Source organism: Corvus moneduloides, chromosome 4 (assembly GCF_009650955.1).
Source record: "Corvus moneduloides isolate bCorMon1 chromosome 4, bCorMon1.pri, whole genome shotgun sequence".
NCBI classification, from domain to species: Eukaryota; Metazoa; Chordata; class Aves; order Passeriformes; family Corvidae; genus Corvus; species Corvus moneduloides.
Window position 1 is genome coordinate 1461644 of NC_045479.1, and position 19841 is coordinate 1481484.

General features: G+C 41.2%; 1 protein-coding gene across 2 annotated transcripts in view; it reads right to left on the reverse strand.

Annotated features, from left to right (window-relative positions):
• BCAT1 (branched chain amino acid transaminase 1) overlaps positions 1–19841 on the reverse strand; it is a 66596-nt gene that overhangs the window by 19365 nt on the left and 27390 nt on the right. Inside the window, exons 3-9 of one of the 2 annotated variants that reach the window (XM_032106325.1) lie at positions 15133–15333; positions 13888–13944; positions 11729–11839; positions 10718–10837; positions 8731–8894; positions 7271–7413; positions 1373–1458 (exon numbers count right to left, since the gene is read on the reverse strand). In XM_032106325.1, the coding sequence (XP_031962216.1) occupies positions 1373–1458; positions 7271–7413; positions 8731–8894; positions 10718–10837; positions 11729–11839; positions 13888–13944; positions 15133–15333 (882 nt within the window). The remainder of the gene's footprint in view (positions 1–1372; positions 1459–7270; positions 7414–8730; positions 8895–10717; positions 10838–11728; positions 11840–13887; positions 13945–15132; positions 15334–19841) is intronic. The other variant, XM_032106326.1, reaches the window with a different exon arrangement.

Below are 19841 nucleotides of genomic sequence, written 5' to 3' on the forward strand. Positions count from 1 at the left end.
TGACAGTCTGCGTAGACATGGACGCTGTTGCTTTGCATTTGGTTCCTTTCTCCTCTGTGTCAGTCTGCGTAGGCATGGTGTTTGTTGCTCTGCTCTTTTTCCCTCCCTCATCCTGAGGATGCTGTGCCATAGCTCTGATTCTAAGCATGGTGTACATGGTGCAGGCTGTACAGAGAAGACAAAGCAGAACTGACAGCAAGTTTATGCCGTCTTTGACATCCAGAGGGAATTCAATATTTTCAAAAACTGCTGTGCCTGGCCTGAAAGGCTGGAAGAAACCACTCTCTACTCCTCCCACCAGGGGCTGGGTGCGATTGTTGAGGAGATCCCAGACATAGGAGCCCAGACTAGGACAGCCAAACAAAACTGAGTATATACTCCGAATGGTATTCATCGCCTCACAGGTTATTATGCTGTAGACATAATAAACCATTAAAGCAATTCTCATACCATTCCCTGGTTTTAACAGGAGTAATACTACAGGCAGGTAGTTCCCCATGTGAGGAAAAATATAGAGAGCAAGATACAGTACCCACATAGACAAGCTGAGCACCATGGTGAATAGGTTTCCGTTAACACAAAATTGTAATTCTGACTTTCTCTCAGAGCTGCCCCACGTTGGGCGCCAAATTATGTGCTAGTTTGAAAACAAACCAGTGGGAGGCACCAAGTCAGAATAACAATTTAATGGAAATTAAAAAGGAGAAAAAAAAAGGTAAAAGAAAACACTGTCAAACTGACAGAGTCAAGGTACAACCTGACACCCTGTTAGGCAGGGTGGTGGTAGCAGTCTGGTAGAATGGTGGCTGCAGTCCTCTGAAGCAGTGATCCTGTAGTGAAACAGTCTGCTCTTCCTCTGGAAGTCCAGTGGTGGCTGTGTAGCTCCTGTCCTCTGGAAATCCAGTGGGAAGCCCGTCTCTCTGGTGTTCAGCCTCAGCTTATATCCACGATGGGATGCTTGGTTCCTCCCTCTGGGTGGAGCATCTCACAATGGGGTAACGAGTCATGAGGCAAAGTGTTGATTAGGCTCATTAACAGAAGATAGTCCGGAGGGAGTTATCTCTGAGTCAGGCGGCAGGACAATGATGGGCAATTAACAGAAAGATAGTCTGGGGGGAGGAGGCAAGGAAACACTGCCCCACCTGATTTCAACAGCTGATGGGGATGGTAATAGAATACACTGCAACCCAGGACAATGATCTTTAAGCTCTCTTACAACCCAGGCCATTGTACAATTCTAGGAAGCCAGACTGTTCTATGATCCTATGATTCAACCAGATCAGTTGAACTTTAAGATACTGAGCACCAGAAATGTTTACTTCTGCTGATGTTATAACATGATAATTGAAGCCATTACTGCCAAAACACTCACCCAGTTGCGTGCCAGATCCAAAATGCTTTGCCTTGTCACTCCTGGAAGGATGATGCCATCTAAAGGTGGCGTTGCCAGTTCATTTTCTGCCAAACAAAAGAGAAGCACTAGTTGAAAAACAAACTAAAGTTTACTAATTATACACCAAACATGTGGGTCCCTTCCAACTCAGGATATTCCATGATTGTGTGGCATCAAAAACATTCCCTATCCAGTAAGATGCGACATATTTAGCAGAGTTCTTCAAGAACACAAACAGATACTCAGTTCAAGTAAGTTGTTGTTGAGTGTCTGAAACTATTTGAGTACACTTCCATGGGTGGGGAAGAAACATATTTAATACATTAATATATACTTGCCTAATGCCTTGTAGGTGGTTTTACTCCTCAATACATTGTAGGTATAACTGCATAACTGCACTGTGCAACTACTGTAAAATATGAAATGGTTCAGTCTTCAAATTCACAGTAGAAAGGCAGAGGGAAAGCCATGTCTGATGATCCCAGGGCAGATCATAACTTTCCCTGAAATGTTTTATTTAATTTGGGAATATGGGATTTAGTATATCCATTCCACAGCAGCAATATGAAACATTTACCAAAAATTTTGAAGTTCATTTACAGAAACAGCAAAGCAGTGGAAATCTTGCCAACCCTCCTTGGAAGGAGACTTCCTTAATGATCTTTTGTTGTAGTCTAGACACCCTTTTTCCCTGCTAATTTTCTCTTCACACAATTAGAGCAATCCTAAGAAAAATCCAACAACAATAATTCAACTTGTTCAACTAGTTCGGTTTGTTAGCTTGTGTTTCTTGTTTGCTTTTGAAAAAGAACATTAGATAAAGTTCATCTAACAACTAATGAGATTATAGATAAATGGTAAACAACAAACACCTGGTAAACAATCCATAGTTGGTAAATACTTGACTTAAAACACAAGTTTGTATGTAGACTTTGTTCTTCCATCTGGTCTCTGCAGCAATCAGAGTTAATCTTTTTCATTTTAAACCATCACATAGTGTACTCACTCGTTTCTATTATCAGAGAAGACTGACCTTTTACTCTTTTCGGACAGAGCCTTTAAGACAGTCACAAATTTGCACTAAGTCAAGACATCCAGAGTCTTTCAGTAATACTCTTCATACTCTTCCCTAACCATTTTCTTTCCCTATTTATAATCCTTTTTCTTCTTTGACATTATAAGCATACTATCCCTGCTCAATAATCCACAAACCATTAAGAGTTTTGCTTATTTTTTACCTAGGTCACATAAAAACCCCAATAAAAACATGAAGATACATATCTTGTGTGCCCTTTCTCCCTGGTTGCAAAAGGATCACTGAATCTAGGCTCAACTGAACCTTTCTCAAAGGAGAACCTCTCTTTAAAATTAATTTCTATAGGTCCTGTGAATATTTGCAGCTGGGTAGAAGAGAGAAACATGGTATTTGTCCTTGGTCTGTGAGAGCAGGTTGAGCTCAGCTGCTCAATTCTGTTTTCAACACTCAACAAGATATTTCTGTGCATAAACACTGCCTGCCAGCTTCAGACTGATTAAATCCTGGGCTCCCCCACTCTGCAAGAGGGGGTACTGGGAGCTGGGATAGGATAGGGGAAGTGGAGGATAAATTCACTGAATCTGCTACTCACTATCCATTCTCTCAGGAAATACCTGGTACTTTCTAATGCAGCCACCCCTCAATTTATTAATTTGGACTTTCCTACCAGTGCTTCCATGTTCCTTTTATGAGGAACTTTACACACATAAGTATTAGGTATAAACTGCCATGCCAAAATGTATAAAAAAGGTGCCCCAGAACAGGCTGTATGTTCTGCTCTGGTTTGACTAGCTCACAGTGTCATTCCCCAACCTATCCCAGACTTCTAAATACAGCAGCCATCTCTTCTTTCTCATACAGTCAGGAATAACAGCATTCCCTTTTTGGAGTCTGTCTAGCATCATTCCTACTTGTGATGCATGTCTGGTCCTAATTCTGGCACAATTATCACAAGGTGAGGACTTTAAAACTTTCCATGAGCCACGGGGCTCACCTGATTCTAAACACTGAAAACCTGACATTCTGCATTTATGACCCAGTCACAATCTAATACACTCCTTTCTTTAACAGAAAACTTCAAATACTGTGGACTTTGATACCAAAGTTTGTGATTACACTTCTCTGCTTGGTGATGTTGCCACAGATCTTGTCCAGGACCTGCTTAAGCTCAATAACATATATTAACTGATTTGAGCTAGTTTGAAAAGGTGCCAGGCCAAACCAGCCGCCAAACAGCACTAAGCAGACAGGACATGAAAGTCTCAAATTGTTCCAAACAGGCTGCTCTGTAGAATTCTGTCAAGTATACATATGATGCCTACCAGCCTGGGGCCACCCAGGGAACATCTGCTCCCCTGGTATCCGGCAGAGATGGTAGCACTATCCAACATGGCATGCCAAAAGCTCATCCTCTCTGTGAACTGATGCCAAACCAAGCTCCATATGACATCAGTTTGTCCATCTCCCAAAAAACAGACTGTGAGCTCACAGTCTCCATTTGCCTTCTGAATTGTTTTGATGGGATAGAAGCCTTAAAATGTATAGTTGCAAGAAGGGGGAGAAAAGCATTTGAAGGGAAGTGTCAGGGTTGCTCTTCAGTTGACTCCTGCTATTGTTATAGTAGTAGTACTGTCTGCCCAGTGCCCTGTTAAACCTGGTATAGGCTTGCTCTAACAATAGAATTCCATCAGAGTGTTTAAAGGGGTTTTTAAAATGAGGTCTTCCATATTACACAGCGTCACCTGTTACACACCTGTACTTAGGAACACTGAGCAGGTAAGATTACAATCATGGGATGCCTTCAGTACTAGTCACGCTGTAACAATGCTGAGAAATCCACCTAAATATGTATTTTACCAAAGTGATAACAAATTCCAAGTGAACTTCAGGATCAAGGAGAATGCAGAAAACCCTGTTTCACTAATATTAACAGCTAACTTTTACCACTTTGTTCTGGGTCTTTCTTGTTACTTCCCTCAGGCTTTTCTCCAACTTTTCCCTCATGCAATCACTATCTTGGCATCTGTCTGTTAATTTGCTTTCCTCAATTACTTTTCCATCCTTTGCTTTGTCTGCCACCTCGTTCATTTGCTGCTCCCCCCTCCATGCTATTGCTGGGGCTCTCTGTTAGAACAGAAGCTACAATCCTGATCTTGTTAGTACTGTAATTGTACAAGACAATTCTGTTGCACAACTAATGTTCCAACTAGAGAATACTAAGCAAACTTGCCTTAAATTTTACCAGATTGTTCCAGAGAATCTTTTAACAGATTTACTTTTTAATTTATGAAATTTTGAAGTGGGTACTATTAATCACCATTTTAATAGCAGCACAAAAATATTAAATAATGGCTGAATACTGTTCACAATGCCTTAACATTAAAGATAGAAGTAGAGCCCAAATGGTTGCAGATCATTTTGAAGAAACATAATTTTTCAAAACTGCACACAGATTTCACAGTTAGCAACCTTCAGATTGGACATATATTTAAATTGTAAAGTTTTCCATAAAGCCAAGCCTATATTCTAGGCAGAAGAACAGACATTGTGACAGGAAGCGAGTCTCAACGTCAAGAGCTTCTGGGGATAGTTACATGCTCTGAAGAGGCAGGTGGAAGGGGCTGTAGGGTGACTAAATTTTTCACTTAGTGAACATAAACTGTAAATATGATTTGATGAATGAAGTATCACATTCCTGTATTTATGCAACAGCGGGGATCCAGTTTTGGTCATATTATAAGCCTCAGAGTAGCAGTGAGAATACAAGAACAGTACAGAGCAAGTCACGCTATTTCACCAAAAATTGAGCAGTTTTTTTCCCTACTCCCTCCTTGATGTTACAAACAAAATATTTTTTCAGCCTCCTCCCGCCATCCAGGACAACATGTCACCTTTAGTCACAATGCTGTAACTGAAAATATACAGCAAAGGCTGCAAGGAATGCCTACTCCCATTGGAAGCCTGGCTGTCCTCCAGTCCAGGCTTTACTGGGATGAGCCTCTGGTTATAAACCAAGCAGAGAAGTTCAGACAGCTCGGCAGTGACCTCAGAACACACAAAGAAGGGCATTTTCTTTTGATGATGATCTGCAATTTCTGCCTCACTTTTTTTGATCCCTCTCAGCTGCAGCATTTGCATAACAAAACCAAACCACAGCCTAAGTGAGTGTCCTTTGTGAAGTGGCAGAACACAATGACAAGCATGCTCTAAATCCCAGTGCAAAGCCACAGGCAGGTATGTGATGACACAGGTGTGCAGTGTGATTGCCAGCCAAAGATCCCATAAATTAAGAGTTACTCAACACCCTGGGAGACAGTGAAGTGCTCCATGAGGATAATGCCCGTGTCCTGTGAAATGACAGGTTTGCCAGCACACAGCCTGCTTGGGTGGCAGGAATTACAAGTTGTTTGCTACAGCCACCTCACAATAGCACTATTCAGCAGTGCACTGGTAACACAGTGACTGGCAGATCTTTGGAACACTACGGTGCTGCAGCTGGATAATTCCAGCATATTCCTGGTTTAAGTACAATGAGAACATTGAATTCTAATTATGTCCCTGCTTCAGTGTCCTTTCCCTGGGAAGAACAAGCCAAAATCTATTTTCATGTTTTTCCAGCGAAGTTCCACAAGGCATAAATTTGGCCATCTATCTACAGTGACAAATAGACTGCTGCTGTAACAACAAGAAAATATCTAATATTTATCACTTCATTCATAAAGCTTTGCAGACTCATTCAACACTGAGGGAGTATTATTCCTCTTCTTACAAAAGTGGTAAAGATTTTGCAGAAGAACAAGCACCGAAACTGGAGATGGGAGTCAGGTAGCTGGATCCTGATCACACTACATTATCCACAGCACACTGCTATCCCCACAAAAAGTTGCCTGTTTTTTGCAGCTGAGCGCTGTCAGAAAGCTGACAGTTTTCAAAGGTACCCCTGGCACTACAATGAAATCAGTCTGACCCCCTGCATCTGCTGCTATGTAAAAATGCAGTAACTTCATTTTCATGGAGAGCCAACATTCATGGAAGTCATGAGGTATCCTTTTATTCACCTGCCTGTAGTCTTCTGAACCAGCGCAGCTATCACCCATAACCAGTTATTGCAGCTATCAGATCTCAAGCACTGAATACCTGCATCCCCAATGGGTGGTTTTGAGATGCCTAAATAGTTGGCTGCTCATTAACTAGACAATTTTCTAATCAGCATGTACTTTGCTCAGAGATGACTGTGGGTAGAAAGAGGTAAAAACAGGTTCAAGAATGATATGTCTTGAAAGCATCTTTTGAGCATTAGTGATACAGGACACTGACTGACATGTATCTCTCTCCCTGCCACCACTGGACAGAACTTTGAATTCTTCAAAGAAAAAAGAGTTCTTCATCAATTGGATGCTGAAACACTTTTGGATAGGTTCAGGAATATTTGACTTGTCACCACGTGATGATGGGAGCCACTCATACTCAAAGCTACAGACTCTGAAGAGTTGCTCAGCCATAAGTTGCACTGCTTCCAAGCCAACACCTCCTTGGAGATCAAACATCCTGCTGACACCAAAGCTGATGTGTGACCTTGTGCATGGCTAAACTCTGCCGTTCTGAGCATGTGGACTAGCCCAGCAGTTTAGTCTGTTATCAGCAGGCAGCACTCACAGCTGCTCCAGAATCTCCTCTCTCACAACTAACAGCCACCTAGTAATTTTCAGAAGAGAACAGGCATTTTCTTTGTTGAATCATCTTCATTAAAAAGATTATGATCTGTATTCTAATAATCATGTTGTGGATTACGGTCCCAAATGTCTACTCTGTTAAAGTTTTCATGCTTTATGTTACCATACCTCCATCTTCATTTATCCAGTAGAGAAACAGATTCATTGTTCCAACTTCAGTTATTTGGTGATCTTCTCCATAGAGCCACAAAACCTGCTGGCAGCCAAACTCCAGGGCTTCTTGCTGGGCATAAAGAGCAGAACCATAATTCCTTCAGAAAAAAAACCCAAAGAGTTATGAGTAGCTGGTTGGGCATCTTCTCAATTTAAACAAGATTTTGTACACATCTACCTTATGAGCAAGTGCTCTGCTTGTCCCTGGGATATTTTCATTGTAAGTATCCCACTAGTATTTTACTAGATCGTTTGTACCTACAACCCAAAAACTTTGAAGGGCTGAACAGCACCAACAACTCTAGCATATCCATCCAAATTGTCTTAAACATATCCCTTGTCCCATATTCTGGACATTCTAATTATTGCAACTAAAAATCCTCAGAAAGCACTTCTCTTTATTTAGCAGTTGGCATCCTGGAGAGAGAGCAACAATTGCCCTCCAGCTTTTAGGGTTTTTTTGGTTTTTTTTAATCATCTACCTCATGTCAGATGGGTAATATACGTTAGGTGAAACTCTTGGAGCACAAAGATCACCAGAGGTGAGTTATTTTTTTTTCTAGTAAAAGATAGTCACAGAACAAGCATCTTCAGGAAATGCAACTGTGTCTCAATGAATTCCATATCCTTTAGGAGCAAATGTTTTTCTAAAATGCTGCCTACAGAGTGAACCCGACTGAATAATCCTTGCTGCTTTGAGGGGGAAAATACCCCTTTTTGCTTCTGATGGTCAACAACCTTCAAGACGAAAAGTCAGCAGCTCCAAAATGCTGACCACACTGAAGTCAAGTTCTCCCCTCTGGGCACAAATCAAGTCAGTAATGACTACTCCTTTTTTTCACAGCTGATGTATGAAGGATGCACAGGAAACAATATATTTCTAAAAGTAAGCAAAATCTCATAAACAAAGAGCAAAGGTTCAGAACATCAGCTTGAATGAATTAAAGTTATTTTCCTGCCCTCTGATTATTCTACCAGCTCAGCTGAGCAGCACTTAACAGCTACTGACTTCCTGCCTAGCAAAGAAACTCCTGGGTAGGACAATTCAAGGAAGGAGGTCAGCAGCCAGAGCTGCTCCCTGCTCTACTGGCAGCAGGCTGCTATACTGATGATGCAGCACAAAGTGGTAACTTCAGTGTCATCTGCTGCAAGGGCAAGAGCCAAAGTATTATATGGGCACCTTCCAGATGCAGTTCCTCAGCTTGAGATGCTGCAAAAAAATCAATTGACTGTAATATTCAAACAAAAATATGCAACTGAGTATTTGCAAAGTACAATTTTGAACTCTTCGTTGTAGTATGTTGTTTGTTTAACTACTGCATTTAATATCTCTATTTCTGCTGGATTAGATACCTCACTAAAACCCAAATCTGCTTTGTGAGCTATGTAGAAAATGCAGGATAATGTTTTCTTACCCTCCCACTTTGCAGTCTCCCGTTCCCCCTTTCCACGCTCTTACGTATTTTGGATCTGCCCATAAGGATATTGGATTAAAGCTTCCACTTGCAAAGTAAGGGCCCACAGGGCTCAGTATGACATACAGTAGGGCTTTAGTCGGCTTCTTCACTCCAAGGGAAGGCTAAAAATAAGGAATGTAAACAAATCAAAAGTTACTGGTATCCTTCAAACATCAGGTGCTGCACCATCAGCTTTTGAAACACTGCTTTCAGCAGAACTGCAGCATGAGAGTGCTTTTACCAGGACAGTGTAAAGTGCTGCAATGAAGAAAAAAATATTTCTATAATGTCCCCCCTATCGAAACAACATAACAACCCTGATTTTATATACTGTCACCATCCACTTACAGCCATTCCATTTATCTATGTATTACTCTAGTGTTCTCAAATAGTTTCAAGCTTTTGAGAATTCAAAGATTAGCTTAACAAAGTGCTATATAATCATACCAGAAGCCCACAAAGCCTTCCAGGGGAAGGAGTGTCAAGACCACTCCTAGCAATAACAACAGCGGAGAAACCACTGTCAGCTGCATTAGTGAGAAGAACTGGCCAGTGCCACTTAGAACTGACATTGCTAGAGTTGAGTGCTGGCTCTCTGAATGCCTGTGTGATAGCTAAAATTATCTGCCTGCTAAAAATAGTTCACTATAGTTCAACTGCATAGGAAATAACCAAGAATGTAACAGTTTCTCCTCCCCCTCCTCTCTGAGAGATGGCTTCTCACACTCCAAGTCATCACCATCAATACTTGAAAGTCTGGTGTTGGCCGAAGTCCCCCAGGTGCTGAAAGGGTTCTTTTGATTTCTGTCTACCTTACTGCTTCAGAAAGACTTCTAACAGGATTAACTGAGATCTTCATATTTTTGCTGACATGATCATTCAAAAGATTGTGCTGCCTGGGTTTCTAATTGTGGTGATTCATAAAAGCTTAGTAGGACAGCAATCTGGAAACAACATGTGACACAGTGGAAAGGCTACAGTGTTGGCTATCCTGAAACAAAGCTTAAAGCAGAGGAATTTCCAAGAACAAAACCAGGGGTAAACCGCCCAGTTTTTAATACCAGTACTTTATAGTTACTCAGTGGAGATTTTTTAATCTGAAAATCTGCAACTAGTTTAAAAGTATTAAATTAATGGAGTCCTAGAACTTATGTGAAATGTAAAATGTTCATGTATGGTAAATACTTACAGATATGGATTCTGCAGAAGTTTAGCTTACCTAGTTTGGAACCCATATTCTTTAGCTTCTTGCCCTATGCTCTACCATTATAAGTTTCTCTCTTGCTACTGCTGAAAAACAGAATCCTGAAGGATTTAATAAAATAAACTCTCTCTTTCTAACTCCCTTTATCAATACTATAGAATTGACTCACACATGAAACTCAGAGAGGAGACATTAATAACTATTTGCTAAGGAGCCTCTTAGAAGGTCAGCTTCAAGAATAAATTGACACAGGAACTAGTCCCTAGTTCTGTTGAAAGCGTCTCTTCTGAGACATCTTAATTTACAGGGTAAAATCTTCCAAAAACTCCTCACTAAGTTCAGATATGACTTGAAATCACAAAACGTACACAGCAATTTCTGTTCCATCACGTTCCCTCCGAATTATTAGGATTTTAATATAACCATGTCACATTTAACTATCCTTTCAGCACAAGCCCAAAATTGACATGCGTTGTTGTCCCATTCCCACTGCGAGTAGTTACCCGGTTTACTTTCCGTGCTCTGAACCAGTGTGGCCACTAAGTGGCGGTGTGGGCAAGGTTAAATTTGCGCCGTGGCGCTATAGCCGAGGGACTCCAAAATAAAACCAAAAAACCGATCTGCCCCGAACTTAATCCTGTCACCTACGGACTGCTGAGTATTTCCCTTTATGGATGGAGGATTTTGCCTCGTACCTAAATAAACAAGAGTTAAAGAAAGGAAAAAAATAATGTTGCCCACCTCAGTTCCAATTAGGGTAGGGCGGATGTACAGGCTGGCAGAGGTTGAGTATGGGACCCATTCCTGTTCCACTTCCACAAGCTTACGGATGCACTCTAACAGCTCGTTCTGGTCAAAAGACTGGGAAGGAAAAGAAATGGATGAAAGCAAATGGAGAAATAAAGCCAGAACACTTTGTGGTCTTTACAGATCCATATGCTACAGGGACCACTTCCTCAGGATATGCAACAGTGACACTGTAGAGGTGCACAGGACTACATACATCACCTTCCTTGAGTTCATTCCTCACAGAATTTAATATCCCATGGTCTTAGCTATGTGCCTTTTTGTGCAGTATCCTGAATGACCTCCTTTGCTCCAAAGTATCCTCCTGAGATGGTAAAAAGGAACCATTGACTCTTCTTGCCTCCAAAGCATGTGGAGAACTCTCTGTGCAGCCAACTCAGCCAGGCATGCTGCAAGTTACTGCACCATCTCTTCTACAGAAGAGTGCTTTGGTTCACAACTCCAAGGGGCCAGCAAGTCTCTCAAAGTTCCCAAGTTCTTACAGCAATTAAGCTAAAAAGCCTGGGAGGAAGTTCACTGGTCAAGGTACAATTGCTAAAAGCAGTGTTAGGCTACTGGCATTACCAAAACCAAAGGCACTCAAGAGGCCAAACAACTTAACTGAAGTGGAAAGAAGAAAAGGGAGAACATTAGCACCAGAGCAAATCAGATAGCTGTCTGCATGCAAATACCTGCAGAACAGAACCCATCCCTCAAACACTCTGTACATCCAAGGCAGCAGGGAGACAACAATGAAAGCAAAGCACTCAGTGTTCTGATTTTTTTAAAATAAGCAATTCAAACAGTTTCCTTCAATTAATAATATCAGTTAACAAGAGTTTTACTGAGCTACCAAAGACTTAAGAGCGTTTGGTAAATACTACTACTGAAAAGCTTTAGAGATTTGCACTCTGAAAATGAAAACATGCTCTGACTTAAGGAGCAAGAGATGCCTTGGGTACGTACTGGCAGAGTTGTTCTCCGTGCTGATCGCGCCATCCTGTCCATATTGAGGGCTGGCCGGAACAGGCGGATCTTGCCATCCACTCCTCGGTAAGCCTTCATCCCTTCGAACAACTACCAGGCCAGAGAAGGAGGGAAAAGAAATCAAGTAGTAATTGAGATGTTACCCCATGATGATCTGTGCAAAAGCAGAACACACCCTTTGGAAATAAAATCTTCACCTTCCTGCTCACAGTACGCGAACACAAAAATGCTAACTAGTGAATTCTGGCAATACATTCCTGTGAGATACATTTATCTGAAGTATAGGCAGATCATCTTTGTAATACAAACTTCATAGTTCTTTCTCTGTCAAGGAACTTCATGATAACCTTTTTTTTTTCTTTTTTCATAATTTGGTTACAGCAATTAAAATTTGTAGCATGTGTTTGACTTAACTATTCCCTCACATCCTGACTAATATCTGAGTCAAAACAGCATTTTCACTTACATAAGGGATCTACAGAATCTTATTAAATACATGTTAATTATTTTTAGGGCTCTGTCCAAAACACATCTTTGTCAGGAAGCATAGAATAAGGTAATTGAGAGAACTCTTGTAAAGTTCTTGCTGTAATTGTAGCAGGAACTGGTCACTTATTTCCCCCTTTTACCCCTATGCTGTGGAATGGTGTTTAGCCTGAATGACAGTGATGAAGCCTTACATTAGAGACAAAGTGCATGAAAATATTTTCTCTATACACTTCACAGGAAATTTAAACATAGTTATCCCCCATCGGACTGCAGGATCCAGACAACTGGTGTTGACAATCAGAAATCCTTATCCTATCAATGCCCTCCCAGAAAAATGCCTTACAGCATCTCCAAACCACATCAAAAAACATGCCCACAAAATATCCAGTTATTTTCAGTTACAGATTGGTAATTTCTGGTTATACTTATAGACAGAAAACACATGTATTATATAAACTCACACTAATACATATGTATACACAGGTATTATTTAGATTAAGTATAAAAGGCTCAGTTATGCTTATAGACAACAGTTCAGATTCTTAGAATTTATCTTCCAAAGCATTTCTTGATACAATATATTCCAGTGTAAGTGCTATGAATTTAACTGCATCACTGCTGTCAGCCTCTCAGGCTTCTCCTCCTCTGACTGTTCCACAAAAAGTGGCTGGAACTGCATCCTATGTGGTTGGAAGTCTAGACAGGCATTATTTTATTTGGAAAAAATTAATCCTGTATTTGTGCATAAGTCATTTTAACAGAATATTTCAGGTTTCACTATTATCAAATTCTATTATATTTTTCCATAAGGATCAGTGAAATGCAATCTTTAGAAAGCTTGCATGCAGTTTCATGGCAGAGCTAGGTCCTTCCACATGACAAATTTTAATTGGGTTGTAATTGGGTTGCAGAATCCCAGCAATTTTCCTCAGGCTGTATGCCAATTATGTAGCAGAACCAGAATTAGAACCCACAACTTTTTGCCTTCAAAACTTATCTTAGTCCTATGGCAATGCCAACTTTACTGAAACCTTGGCACAGTTTTGAAAAAGAAGTTGTTCCTAGGGTAGACATTGTAGCCACAAGAAAAAAAAATCTTTAATAAAGGATAGCATAGCTGGTCATCTGGCTGATACGATTTTTACTGGGCCAGTTACTAACTGATGGCACATTGTTGGAATGTTACTTTCTTATCACAGAATACATTTTCCCCCCCCCTCGCCCTTCTCCCAAACACATTCACAGAACTTTCAATGAGAGGGAAAAGGGAGGAATGTCACTATTAAGATTTGATCAATGGTTTGACAGAAGTAAAAATCACATCATTACTGAAACACAAAGCCTTCTCATGATGTTAAATCTTTTTCTCTAAAAATAAATGCTTTTAATCTTCCAGAGCTCAGTAAAACCTTTGACTCATTAAAAACGGAGACAGTGATGTGTTCCAGAAATGTTCAGCTTTAATGAAAGCAACTGCTGTGGTTGCTCGATGGTTGGTTGCTACAGTGGTGTGAAAACAGTATTGTCTGACATCTGTACATCACGAGAGCTGGATCTGGAGTTCAGCAGATCCAGATTACCACACTGCATCATGAAGGGCAAGGAGAAAGGGGAGGGAATGCCAAATTCATCACTTTTATTATACCCACTGTGTATTCATTGAGCCACAGCAATGACACCAGATTCTCCTCTGTCTGTCCTCTTGGCTAGAGGAAACGTGATGCAATACAGGTAAAAGAATAAAAAAAAATGGAAAAAAAAATAAGAGCATATTCATATTAGCAATGATTTCAGACCAGGCCAGAGGCCAAGCATTAAAACAATATGCTACTAAGAGTGAAATACAGATTTGGGACTCCAGCGTGGTTTCTTACAAGAAGTAAGAAGTGCAGACCAAGAGCTGCAGCCTCGGTCACAGGGGTCTTGTTGTAATTTACACAGGACCTCTGGAGGCTTGGTGACTAGATGGGGAAAAATCAGTCAAAATAAAAATGGTGAAGGCAGAAGCTCAGGAACAACAAGCAGGGAAAGCTTCCCTTATACCAGTGGTTAAAATACAAAAAATTTTTAAAAAGGAAAAAAGGAAAAAAGGAAAAATATAAGAAATAGTAAAAGCAGCACAAGCAACTCCACACACTTCAGTGGAGACACTCCCACCTACCCAGAACTGGGAGGAGAAGTGGGCTTCCATTTCAGGGTCTGTGCCCTGCTGGGGCTCCCACACAGGTGTGAGTACAGCCAGAGCTGCTCTGAAGGCACAAAAGGCAGCTTTAGGCAGTAATCAGCTAAGCACAGAAACTTTAACCACGCTGGTTTCCGACTTGACATTCCACTTCCCAAAGTTCCTTGGTGTATGTTCTCTCCTTAAAGACACTTGTATACACTGAGCGCATCAGATCTAGTTCCAAGGTTGAGGGATTTGTTCAGAGTCCCAAACAAGCACCTATCTAGTTTGTCCTGCAATCCAAGCTATCAACCTTTAAATCAGCTTCAAGACACTTTCACGAAGTGCATGTTCAGTCCCCCAATTAAAGCTACTCTGAGACTCTCACAGGCTCACACAGTCCTGCACTGCCACATCAGAGACAGTAACTGGACCAACCCACTGTCAGTGAACGAGAATGGTTTTTCAAATAAATTTATCACCACACAAGAAAGAGCTCACCTTCCCTAGGACAGGACTTTTAAGTGTGCTCTAATCCCCAGGCCACAGCTGCTTCTGTGTTACACATAACCCTGTTATAAATAATGCAATTATTCTGGAAGAACACCAGTTAACAAAACAAAATGTAACTCAATACTAATGAACTTAAGGCAGTAATAGTCCTTGTATTACAAAGTTGTGTCTTCCAGAGTTAATAAAATAGTGGTTTTCAAATCAATTTAATACTCACTTCTATAGCATAATGCAGGGCTGAGGAGGCTGGATGTAATGAGAGGTTCTCTAGCGGCTTAATATAGGGTTTCTCCCATCCTGAAGCCAAGGACCATTCTATCATCAGCATATTATCAGTGAACACAGTTCCAAATACCAAACCAGTGGGGTCTGGTTTTTCCTTGAACGTCGTAGCTGGGGTGATAATCAAGTCGGAAGCCTGAAGGAACACAGAGACAAAAATGAAGTGTATCAAAATAATAAAGTCAGACTGCATCAGTGAACATAGACAAGCCTTAACATTTTCTCTGTAGGGATATTTAATGACATGATGGTTAAAGGCAACTAACCTCTACGTAGCTGGAGAAATATTCATAAAGTGCACACAAACATATATACAGTGCTGTTATACAAGAAGTAGCATATTTTGAAATTCTGTTTAAGAATTGAGTTGAAGTAGCAGTACAAGGTATAAAATTAGCACATGAAATCTCTTGGACAGTAAGGTTAACACCCCTGTACAAGTTCCAGAAACACCCAATTGCTGTACCACAGAATATAAGCTGATCATCAGAAATTAATCCCCATCACAACTAAGTAGATGTTACACTGATTTTCCTTTAATACATAAAACCAATGTGAGAGATCAGAGCCTGCAGGCAGCAAGTTACTTATGTCACAATAACTTGCTCATTCACACGCTTATCTTCCTAGAAAGAACCCATTAGCAAAGAAGGCTAAATGTTTCCCTGCATGAGGGACTGCAGAGACTCTCTTGTAAGCCATGACTAGCTGCAGACATGCACCACAGGGGTTTGTACTGTTTTTGGCAGGGATAGTTACTTTTTCTTTATGGTAGCTCCTGTGGTGTGAATCATCCGAAAGAACAGCAGGGAAATAAGGAATGCAGGATCTCTGGCACGTCACTCCCCTTTTATTCACAGGTAGGGGCTGAACAACTAGAAAGGGCTACAAAGCAGGCAGAGCCTTGATTCACCCTCTCCCTTCTCTTCCTATACCATCTGAGCATTTAAACCGTGCTGCTCAAAAGCAAGGGAGAATTCAAAGAATCACATTCAAAGCTCCATTTTCCTTCCTAATGTAAGTCAGAAAGCACTGTCCCTTATTACAGACCCCCAAGTGAAATCCTGGTCCTCTGTACTGGGTGCATATGGAATAGACTGGAACACAGGTAATCCAGAATAGTGATAAATGATTTGCAAATGCTGTAAGAAGGTGCTTCCGCAAGAAATATCAGTGTCTTGGACTTCTAAGCCCCTGCGCACATTTTGCAAAATGAGGCAAAATCGGTCCCAAGCTCTTGAAAAAAGAATATGTGTACCCCTGCTTCTTTAAACAACCTAATTTTCAAGATGCCTTTAATGAACCTGTTTCTTATTGACTGGTTGTTTTGGTTTAGGTTTGGTTGTTTGGTTGGGGTTTTTTTTGCTTAATGGCTTAGATGTGAAATTAACTTAGAGCGGGAGCACATTAATAGTTAAAAGCTTGTTTCAACTATCTCCAATTATACGGCTTGTCGAGATATTACAGTGCATTAGTCTGGTTGAATTAATACATAATCTGATGAAACAACAATTACTCTTCTTAACTCTTCCCTTTATTCTTCTGACAGTGAATGCTCCAACGGGAGAAGCACTACCTAGTGATGTCCTAAAACTAATTTTACCTGGCAACCTCTTACCACTCTTACCATGCTTTAGAAAAAGAGGTATCACAGAAGACAGGGATCAAAATAAAAGCCACAGAGGAGTGTTTGCTATTATCCACAGTGCAAGACAGCTCAAGCAAACAATTACATGGGAGCAGGGATGTCAGTGGGGCTTAAGTGAGTATGTAGAACACAACCATATCTTTGTGTTTATCTCTGCACAGAACCACAGCTTCTAAAGAACTCCCTGTTCCAGTGGTATCATCTGCTTTCCCTCGAGTCCAGCCTTCTGCATCTCGGGTCACTTTCATTAGGGTAATTATCTTTACAATAAACTGGCCTGGGGACCATAATTATCATATGAAGCCTCTTCCCCTAGAACTCCCATCAGTGTGCTGATTTCTGCTTTTATGCCTGTTTGCTGCTTCCTCAGTGGTGGTAGCACAACTGCTTGAAAGGCATCACTCCAAAACAGTTTGTTAAGTTTTCTGGGGTTAACAAATAGCTTTTATTTAAGGATGGGAATGAATTTTAACTTGGCTCTTCTCATAAACCCACAAGCATATGTAGAGGGAGCAGCAAGCTGCAGCCACAAGTGAATACACTCACTGCACTTCAGTTTGAGTCCCTTGAAGGCAGAAAGCCTAGAGAGGTAAGAAACTATGATCCTTATCCAGAAAAGAAACAGTTCCCAGACCACAGAGCTTCCTGGAAGTGCACAATCTGACCAGGGATCCCACTTGCTCTTTCTCACCTCCTTCAGAATTTGGGGAAACCAGCTTTCCTCCAGACACCGTGCCAATGCCTGAGTCAACAATGTCAGGTACAGCACTTGACCCATAACAATTCCTTCAAACAACAGTAGGAACACCCTTGGTAAGACCTCAGAGAGAGGCTAAACTGCACAGACCAGTAGGGCAACAATCATCCAACAGGAAAAGAGGCAATTTTTCTCGTTCTTATAATCCTGTTAAGATCTCTGGAGAGCCACTCTTTTGGCCATTACTTTCTTAATATCCTTTCTTAGGACTCTATCCACTATGTCTTTTTCTCCCTGTTTTTACCAAGCAGTGCAAATTAACAGCATGCAAAAGCACCCAAATCTTTCAGAATCTAAATGCTTTTTGTGTCAAGACAGCATCAAGTGCTGCAATGCATTTGGTCTTCTTTTTCTGTGAAGGATGACACATTGAGAGGAGGTGTTGGAGGATCATCTTTGGAGTACTCCCACCACAGGGTGGTCTGCACAAAGTATTACTAGCACCCTCAGCCTCTTCTGGGTCCCTGAGAAGTAGGATGCCCTACACAACACTTCACCTGGCTCACAAACCCTTTGGGCTTCACTTGTTCAAGCAGCACCAAGAGGGAAATCACTCAGAAGAACCCACAAAAGGGAAGCAGAGCACAGCCAGGTGACAAATGCCAGGGTACTGATTAAGTATCAATGCCTCTTATGTTAATATCACTCATTAAAAGATTATCACAGTGCTACCCCGCTATCACCTATGACCTTTAAAAACAGCAATTTACTTTTTTCCTTTGCCAACATTCCCCAAGCCCTGAAAGCAGCATGTTAAGAATGCATTAGGGATTGGCATTAGCACCCATCCAGATCTCTCCACAGTTTGTACTGCCAACACAAAGGGGAATTTTCAGCTGGACTTGTGTTTTGCTGGCTTTGTTTATCCAACATGCTCTCAAGCACCTCCTGACGCTGTTGCCTAATAAAACCATTAAACTGGAAGGAAAACCTGTAAATGCCGAACAAAAAGGATAAGAGAGATTAAAAAAAGAAGTGGATGTGGCACATGGTGAGTGCAGTTATTTAGCACCTGTTGCCTAAAGTAAAATGATAAAGACATTGTCCCGAGCCTGCAAAATCTCCATGTCACAGCAGAAAGGAACGTACATACAAGATGTGCGTGCCAATATGCCAGCCCAGGACACTCTGGTAAGGGAATAGGAAGCATCAGATTGCCCTGCCTGTGGGAGGCAAAATGGAGTGACGGGGAAGCCAGCTGGATACTGCTGATTTTCAGGGCTTATATGGCAACATTATACCTGCAAAGGGCCACTGGCTCAAAAAGATGTTTTTTTTGAGAACCCCCTCATCTGAAAAGTGCCTGTTAATTCCAATGCAGCTTCTTTCAGGGCAAAGCTTTACCCAGCCCAAATAAAGAAGATATAATGTGACTGTGACCTCTTGAAACTAAAATTCATCATTTGATCAAAACAGATCTTCTCACTTATGAGATGGGTCAAATTAAAGGTGACATGCTGGTCCACCTCAATTCTAACCGAAGCTGTGACAAGACATCCTGGTGCCCCTGGCCGAGCCGTCAGTTTAATGCTTGTTCTACCGGGCCTTGGCAATAGCTTTAAGTTGATTTGCAGCTGACAGCAGCCCCTGGCCAGAGCTGTTACTCTCATCGTTGCATTCCTACCTTTCTTACCCTACACAGCTGTCTCAGGTAGGTGCAGACGGCAAGATCATATTTGTCCTACTCTTTCTACCAAGTCAATGCCTTCCCAAATCATCCTTGGCTGCAGTTATTTTCACTGAAAATCCTAGACCATAAGCAGTAGGTTGGGCAGCTGTAACAGCTGTAATTCATTTGACATACCCAAACTCTTCTAAACACTGTGCTAGGCCACGCATTTCTATCACTTACTTGAGTAAAAACACACCTGGCAGCCTCAGCTATAAAATAGCTCACAGGTTACCTAACAACAGCAGCAAGTTTCAGCAGAGATCCTCAAAATGTTAACATGCACCCAGTGAGACTGACTGCAATATCTTCTAATGAAATAAGTAAAAGGGTATGAACATCCCTGACTTCCAGTCAAGGTGATTAATTCAAGATCACAAGCAACTGCAATAATTTTTTATCTTATACTGAGTTTTTAAGCATATTCTAGGAAAGATCAGGGCCTTCTCATGCAATAACAAACAGGGAAGCACAGGCAAAATCAAGTAACTTGCTTTGCCCTTGCACTTGTGAACAACAATGGAGCAAATTCTGAGAAGGACACAGATTACAAAAAGCACAAGGAATTAC